General features: G+C 45.1%; 1 protein-coding gene across 1 annotated transcript; it reads right to left on the bottom strand.

Moving 5' to 3' along the window:
- Positions 1 to 1,679: 1,679 nt before the first annotated feature.
- On the bottom strand, positions 1,680 to 2,963 carry LOC133923673 (protein MIZU-KUSSEI 1-like). Its single transcript, XM_062368963.1, has one exon. The coding sequence runs from the start codon at positions 2,676 to 2,678 to the stop codon at positions 1,797 to 1,799; it is 882 nt and encodes a 293-aa protein (XP_062224947.1). The 5' UTR covers positions 2,679 to 2,963; the 3' UTR covers positions 1,680 to 1,796.
- Positions 2,964 to 9,136: the final 6,173 nt, after the last annotated feature.

Below are 9,136 nucleotides of genomic sequence, written 5' to 3'. Positions count from 1 at the left end.
AATCTAACAAACTTATCCATCCATTATTATATATAAATTAAAATATATTTCTACTTTATTTGTCAGATCTGATCGAATGACAACGGATGTCAGTCACAGGACGCACGTGGAAATGCGCAACCACCAGTGCTGACGGACGTCCGTCCATCCATATGCCTAGATCGATGTGCAGTGCAGTGCAGGCCACCGATAGCCAGCTTGCGGGCCATGATCATCAGCCAGAAACTACAAAAGCTCGCGGTGGAACGCCTCATGCATGCATCGACCAAGGCAGCTGCTTTCAGAGATCGATTTCGCTGTACGGCTGTGCCCGTGGGAGACATACATGCATGCTGACCTTGCAGCCTGGTACCGGCAAGGGCGAACGAGGGCATCTTTGCGTAGTGCCCGGCACGTTGTGTTCCCAGCGTGGATCCAAGAGATCGACAGGTTAACTGCCTGTCCATCGATGCCGCGGTGTGTTCCTTTTACAAGCTATTTTATTCGTGTGAAGCTGTGCATGTTTGATTGTACGTGGGGATAAATGCAAAACCCCCCAAAAGTCACTTGGATTTTGACTTTCCCCCTAAAAATTGTTTTGTTGCAAAAAAACCCCCAAAGATTTGATTTTGTTGCAAAAACACCCTAAAATTTTAAAAAAAATTAAAACAAATCACAAAAAATTCTAAAAAAAACTAGAGACAATTATAAGACCTTTTGTGAAATTTGTTTTCAAAAATAATATCCTTTGCATCATATTTCATGTAGAGTAAGTTTGAAAAAAAAGAAAAATGTGCAACTCATTTATTAATTCGAGTTAAATGCATAGTTAATTATTTACTAATCCAAAAATCATGAAACAAAATTTTTTAGTCTTATTACATGATCCTGTATCTTGTAAAAATACATGAAATCTTGAAATAGTTATTGTAACGTGCAGGATTCAGTAAATGGGCTGCAGATAAATTAATTCATAACTAATCCATAACACCTCCAAAATTAGTGAAACCACTTTTATTAGTTTACTTAAACAATTATTTGTGTAGGAAAAATAATGGTAGACATGACAAAGTTAAAATAACATGAGTTAATAAATGAGCTGCACATTTTTCTTTTTTTTCCAAACTTCCTCTCCATGAAATATGATGCAAAGGATATTATTTTTTAAAACAAATTTCACAGAAGGTCTTAGAATTGTCTCTAGTTTTTTTTAGAATTTTTTTAATGATTTTTTTATTTTTTTGAATTTTTAGGGGTTTTTTCAACAAAGTCAAACTTTTAGGGGTTTTTTTTGCAACAAAACAACTTTTAGGGGGAAAGTCAAAATCCAAGTGACTTTTGGGGGGTTTTTGCAGTTTTCCCTTATACGTGGTACTGGTGTTGGGCATCCACAAGTTTATGGAACCACGTGACATAAACTATGCTCGCGGCTGAGAGTGCTCACTGCCGAAAGTGAACGTCGGACACTGTGCATCTGTATGTGTGCAGTACTGCAGCTGCGACGTTTCAATCCATGCATGCACATGCATGCAGCAGGTACACAAATGCATGCATGCAGCAGGATACTCTCTGGCCTCTGCTGCGCTCTGCGGCCTGCACGTACATGCATCTGTGTACCTGCAGGTTCTGCAGGTTACGTGTCCGTGGTGATCGATCGACGCGACATGTCATCTTGATGAACCTGAAGACTTCTCGTGAAGTTCTTTTTTTGGTTTTGCCTAATCTTTGATGACAATGAACATTTCTGACAATCAGGACGAGACAAGGCAACCAGAGAAAAATTAGCCTCGCATGCGATGTGTACACTGTATGCCCAATCATAGCCTAACGAAGAATATGGCGAGCTCCGGGCAGTCGCCGCCGGGAGGCCCGACCATGTACAGCGATTCGGAGTCCCGGGAGCCAATGGTGTGCTCGAAGCTCCCTCGCATGTACGCCATCTCGCCGTCAGGCCCGTCCACGTCCGATCTGCCGGGGAGGACGCCGCCGCCCATCGACACCGCCCACAGCATCTCCAGCACCGCGATGTCCTCGTCGGTCGGCTCCCGCCGCACCGCGTAGCCCACCCTCTTACTGTTGCAGAACATGGTCCACATGGGCTCCTCGAGCACCCACCCGTCGTCGTGGCGCCAGCTAGCACTACCCTCGCCGTCGACATCCGCGTGCTTCTCGCTCTCCAGCACGATGCGCGCTCCCGCGGTGGAGCCGAGCTCGCGGAGAAGCGCGTGCGTCGGGAGCGCGAGCTCCACGACGAAGGTCGGCTGGCATCGCGCGTTCTCCTGCAGGGACAGCGAAACCCGGCCGTCCCGATGGCCGAACAGCGTACCGGTCAAGCGCTGGCTGGACGCCCCCACGCCGGAAGACGACGCGATGAACTGCGACAGCAGGGAGTCCGACGCTGTGAGCCGCGCCGGCGCCGCGATCCGGCACGCCCCGGGCTGCAGCTGCCGCCCACACCGCGGCGTCATCACCGGGAGCGACCGGCACATTCTCTGGAACATCCGCACCGTCCGCGACCGGCGCCCCGGCACCCTTCTCTTTGGCGGTTCCTCCAAGGCATGGCCCGCTGTGCGCATCGGGGACGGCAACGCCAGCCGCAGGATGGGCTTCTTGTCGACGACTTCGTTGTCGGTGTCCTCTGACGACAGCGACGCCGGCCGCGTCCTACGCTCGGTGGCGACCGCGTCGACGTCGGCCATCGGAGGGAGACGAGCTGAGCCTGAGCTACCGGTGCGGCGGCAGCCGGCGTAGCTCGCTCCCTCGATCGACCGGCGTCGAGCACGATCTAGGGCCTGAAGTTGGGATTGCGCTGCCCATGGGAGGAGGCGCGGCGGGGTGTTTTGATGCAATTTCTGTTCGCGTTGCTGTTCGGCGCGGCGGGTGATTTGGCTAGTTAGTTGCTGTGATTCGTTAGCGCGTTTCGTAGCCAATGGCGCCGAACGCACCAGCGCTGCACGGCGACCGTTTCAGCGATTCAGTTCGGGTGCTTTTGTTACGGGACGAGGTTTCTGTAAAGTTGGATACTACAAGTAGCTTGAGAGGAATCCCCAACTCGCCGGACTAATTATAACAGTAGATACAGGTAATTAAATAGTTTTTTTGAATTCTAAGTATCTGATGAGTCAGGATCGAGACATCTAGGAATAACATACGAAAGCCTTTATAAAGATCCTCTCTTTTATGATAATATATGTTCACTCTATCTCTTTCCTCTTCAGCTCAATTATTAAATCACGAAATGAATAATATAAATAAAATCTTATAAAAATATTTCTAAATAGAGTTATATAAAATTTGTTTCCTCAGCACAGCCTTACACGTGCGGTGGAGTCGAGTCCGGTTAGTTGCAGGCCTGTGGCTTTGCCGTTACGGTTCGCTTTTGTGGGCTTTGAGTTCGGGCTGTGGCCTGGATCGGAGCCCATGATTCGGGAAATGGTTTCGTGATGGGAAGCCTAGGCCCAATAAGCGATTGGTGATTTCGGCTCAATGCATCGCGGACGCCGCTTTTATTGGTTCCAACCATCGGACGATAGCTCGTAGACCCCAGGGGACGTGGCTGGATTAAATGTTGATTGCCGCAAAGTTGAAGGTTCCTAAGATCATGTACCCGAATCCGTACTAAACCGTGTTCACGTAGGTTCCGAATTATCCTAGAAATGGATTCGATTATTTTCTTCTAAAAACGTTTCTATATTAAATTATAATCGATTTGTGCAATTGTTTGGCTAGTCAAGTAGCCAAACTGGACTAGATCAAACAGTACTACAGCCGGTGAGCTAGATCAAAATCAAACAGGGGACAACGATTTGAGAGATCGTGCTCGTGTAGGGTTTTGCAGACTCGCAGGCCAGCTAAGATCGATGGGCAAGGGTACTAATGCCAGGGTGCGGATGTACAAACGAGACACGTCAGCATTGCCATGAGCTAATCGATTTGAGAGGTGATCAACATTATTAGCATGCGAGATTGATACTAAAAGGTAGTACTGGCTATCTTTTCTTCAAACACTAGTATTATGGACCAGTTCTACTGACTGATAGGAAAATAAGAGCAGGTAGCTAAGCTTACATCGATGTCCCACACAGGATTCTCAAGCCTGAAAACACAATATGATGGACAAAACTCTTGGGTGAGAGGATAAGCCTGCAGATTAGAGAATCCCGGTGTTCAGTTAAGGTCTTGTTTGGTAGAGTTCTCTCTGATCTAAATTCTCTGTGAGGAGTGATTCTTTAGGAGAATTGATTCTGTAGTTGAAAGTGATTCTGTAAAATAAAATATATGGAGAAAATGATTCTGTACGAGAAGTGATCAGGAGAAGCTGTTATTTTCAGCTCCTCAGTTTCTAGTTCATTTCAGATAATCACTCCCACGAATTCTACTCAAGAAACTAAAAACTGCTATTTGATAGAGCTCTTCTAATTCCAATCAAAAAACCACTTTAAGAGCTCTATCAAATAAATTCTAACAACTACTGATTCTGAAGAGATGTTGAGTGGTCACAGTGCTCAGGCTCAGGCATCAACCAGCAGCTGAAAGCCTGAAACCTCAGATATGCACTTGATCACTCACCAGCTCCCTCCCGGAACAAGCTAGTCGAGCGCTGTAGAAATTGATTCCGAGTAGGTGAGGCGCTCTTCAATGCCCTTGGAGAAGGTGACTGCATGCCATGGCTACATGAGACGGCCCGTTTACAAGACTACCCCCTTCGACATGCAGTTGAGTTGACTGCTGTGTGTATGCAGTGTGTGCAGTTACTACTCCAGCGATCTACTGCATATATCGTCAATCTATTGGCGTATAAACGTACAGTACACTGACTGAGTAGTAGTACAATATTCCAAGCGTAGACTCCTGCATTATTAAACTGGAGTAGTAGCATTCAGCAACCTAACTATGATTTAAAAGAAGAAGAAGGATGTCACAGATATACGTATCCAACTAATACTATATTTTTTGTTTGTCGAACTTCAATATTGCTTCTCGACGTGGGAAGGGAATTTTATAAGATACTTCATCGAAATATCACTATGAGATTTTGATCCATGCTTTACTTCTCTAATATAACGGTTGACACGTGCAACTTAAAACATTAAGAGAGACACGTAGCATACAAATCTTATAGAATTTTCTTTCCTAGAATTACATTCTGGCAATGTTTTTAGACCCATCTATCCAGTTCCACAGCACTAAATAAGCGGCTCGATACCGAATGAATCGGACACAGAGGAGTCGTCAATACCCCGGAACGCATCAACGGCATCCTCGGCAAAGGGGACTTAGGGGAGTACACAAAAGTTGAACAAAGAGAAACAGTAGTAGTAGCTAGAGAGACTAGAGGCGCGCACCGCCCCTCCCCTCGCCAGAAGCTCCCGAATTCTAGCCAGTTCCACAGCACTAAATAAGCGGCTCGATACCGAATGAATCGGACAGAGGAGTCGTCAATACCCCGGAACGCATCAACGGCATCCTCGGCAAAGGGGACTTAGGGGAGTACACAAAAGTTGAACAAAGAGAAACAGTAGTAGTAGCTAGAGAGATTAGAGGCGCGCACCGCCCCTCCCCTCGCCAGAAGCTCCCGGAATCTAGCTAGAGCGACCACTGGAACAGAGGCAATGGACCAGCAGGAGTTAAAAGGATTCCTCTCATTAGATTCCGCAGTCCGCCACCTTCTCCACTTCTTCACCTCCTTGCCCACCTAGTTGTTACTACCTCATAATTTCACATTAATAATAGGTGATAATTTTTATTAGTGGTAGATTACTCATCACTCTTAACACTTCATTAATATGAATTTATCAATGATAGATTTTGATCCATTATTAATGATACATATTAGTGATAGATCTGAATCTGACCTATCACTAATGATCCGATCTATCACTAATAATAAATATTAGTAACGGATCTAGATCTGATCTGGATCTAGTCATAACCCATCACTAATATGTGTTTTAAAAAACAAAAAAAAGAAAATAGTTTTTTATCTGAAAAAATTGACACCCGACAAGTCATTGCTCATCCGACCGCACCCGACCATTTACAAGTCACACGATATCAGAACTCAAACTCACGACCTCAAAAGTGAGCTCCGCGCGCGTGACCCCTCTAACCATCTCACCTCTTATTTGTTGTTGAGTATAATAGCAAAATCGATCCTTTTGACATCTTCTGATTGAACGTTTGAATAACTATTTGAACATCTAAATGATCTTAAATGAATATTTTGTCAACTATAAAGTTATAGATCTCGCCGAATTCTACAATGTTTATAAAGTTTGTCTCTATCTGACTCCGTATAAAAAAAAGTTTTTATCCAACTCATGCAGTGTTCAGTAAAACAGTCATAACTTTTGAATACGAAGTCCGTTTTTGACGTTTGACCTCTACTTTTGAAGCTAACGAGGAGGCGCATCCGAAAAATACATATCTTTATACATGTACCTTTCTTGACCCCAAAAAGGCTTAGAAGACCCTCGATAGAATCTCTGAAGTTTTCCATTGAAAATTGACATTCTTCCATTTGCCTGAAATTTTTTGAGACATAATGTTATATCTGAAAGTTAGTGCTGCGTAGACGTTTCATCAATCCGAGTTATCAAACTCACAATAAAAATGTTTGAATTTGCAATTTTCAACTCTTTATGACCTTATGTATGTCTTTTTCAATGATTTCTACTAGTTTTATATTAGATCCAGTTTGTGGCCCTGTATGTGATTCCTTCGATAATCTTTATATATTTATTTGTGTATCTATTTGACTTCAAATAAAAAAGTGATCCACTACAAAGTTGTAGACCTCATCGAGAGCTATAATTTTCATATAAAATTTTTTCCATCTGAGTTAGTATTTAAAAAAATTATGAATTTTTACCCGACTAGCTATGACTCGGAATCCGACCAATCATTAATGATAGGTCACTTAAAGACCTGTCACTAATGAGTCAATCATTAGTAACATATATCTTTATCTGTCACTAATGAGCGTGCTCTCTCTACCCGTTACTAATTACTGACTCATTAGTGATAGACGTTTAGATAACCTGTCACTAACGAATGTGCTCTCTCTACTCGTCACTAATGACTCGTCATTAGTGACTTCATCATTAGTTACGAGTTTTGAGGTCACCTGTCACTAATGAGTGTATTCTCTCTACCCGTCACTAATAACTCTATCATTAATAACGAGTTTTGAGGTGACCCGTTACACTATCTTTAGTGACAGATTGTTCTCTCACTCGTAATGACCCCTCATTAATGACAAGTCTTGACTGAGTCCAAAATCAGACCATACGGTAATAACGGATCATTATTTAATCTATCACTAATAGTATATTAGTACCGCGTAACTTTGATAGTTTCCTACTTAGCGCGCACTCCACAGTCGAGTACCTCGTCTCCACCTGCAGCCTCTCGACAGCCACGGCCACCCTGCGGTTCACGCACCTCAGCTCTCCGGTCAGTCCCAACGCCGCGGTCGCATTCCTCCGCTCACGGAGTATCACCCGAGCTCTGGTCCGCGAGGTCGTGTCCTGCTGCCCGGCGCTGCTCCTCAGCGACGTGGACGCCACCATCGCCCCCAAGTTTCGCGCCATGCAGTCGGTCAGCCTCACCCGTGCCGAGGCCGTGCGCCTCTTCGCGCTCACCTGGGGCATCCACACCAACCTTCCTCCCATATTACAGCTCGATTCTGTCCCTGAAGTCACGTCGCCGTAATTCCCACAAAATGATATGCAGCGACGCGAATCCAATGTTCCTTCGGCACCGAATACAATTCGAAGTAATCCTCACACCGCTTCCTCCACAAATGCGGTTGTGTACCATCAAAACAAGGGAATTCGAGTTTAAAATGTTATCCAAGTGGAATCGCAGCAGAATCAGAAAAACTCGAAAAATTGGTGCGAAGGAAACGGGCATCAGCGGAACAAATGACAATATGCTTGAGATCAGTATGACTTTGCGCACCTGTGACCGGAGGTGGTACATGGGTGATTGGGCACCCTTGAACCAGCCGGCCCCGGTGTTCATGAACATCACGGTGGCCAACTGGCCATGTATGTCCTTCTCGGGAAAGCGTTCCGAGCGAGCGGTCCGATCGCCCGTCACCGGTGATGCGCACACCGGCGAGGCTGCAATCGAATTGCTCAGAACTGGATTGTCCTCGATGTGCTTCACTTGCGCTCGAAGTTCCTCCACCGCCTGATGCAAGTCTTGAACATGCGATTCGAACGTCAGCTTCCACGTCTCGAACGTCTGGCTGCATCGCTTCGAGTCGTTCCTGCATCAATCGGTTGTAAACCTTTTGCTCCTCTCGATCCTCGTCTTGCTGTAGTCGATCCTCCTCCATACGCTTCACACACTGGAAAATCTGAGCGATCTGCGCCTCCATGTCTTCAGGGGGTTGTTGTCGTCGCAGAGGATACCGGGGCTTCAGATACGGGTTGGCGTCGCCTTCCTTGGACGTCGCCGGATTGAGCCGCACCGACACCGGCTAGGGTGGCGAGGCTTTGATACCAAATGTTGCGGACATGCTAGAGCAACCGAAAGGTGGAAAATTCTGGAAGGTTCTAGAGAAGCAACGAGAGGAAGAGTCTCGGAACGAGCCAGCAAGACGCTTCCGCCGAAATGCTTTCTGTTACCCAACCTGTCACTTCATCGAGAGCAGCGGAGACTCTCGAAAAATCACTCCCAAAAACTTTATATAATGAGCCTTTTTAATAAGATTACCTTTTAATATTACCGTGCTCTACAACTGACTCTCAGTATCTAACTTTTTATATTCCAATGGCTATATTTTTAAATAGCTACAATTTAAACTATGATATTTTCAACTAGTTTTAAACATATAAATATCAATGGTAGTTACTATTTAAATCATGATAACAATAGTTACAACTTGGGCATAACCAACATATCTTTAGTTATGACACTGGCAGGCCATGACTATAGTTACCATTCGAGTTATAGTAACAATAGTTACAACTCGAGCATAGGTATCGTAACTATAGTTACCATACTAATATGTGTACTGTAATCGTAGTTACTATTTAAGTTATGATAATAATAATTACAACTCAGGCATGGACTACATCGTCGGAAACCCCGTGCTGCTGACACTCAGCCTCAGCAAGCGGATGGTGCCGCGCCATCGAAACCCTGA

This window comes from Phragmites australis, chromosome 7 (assembly GCF_958298935.1).
Source record: "Phragmites australis chromosome 7, lpPhrAust1.1, whole genome shotgun sequence".
In the NCBI taxonomy this organism is placed as follows: domain Eukaryota; kingdom Viridiplantae; phylum Streptophyta; class Magnoliopsida; order Poales; family Poaceae; genus Phragmites; species Phragmites australis.
This window is presented reverse-complemented; position numbering and strand designations above follow the sequence as displayed.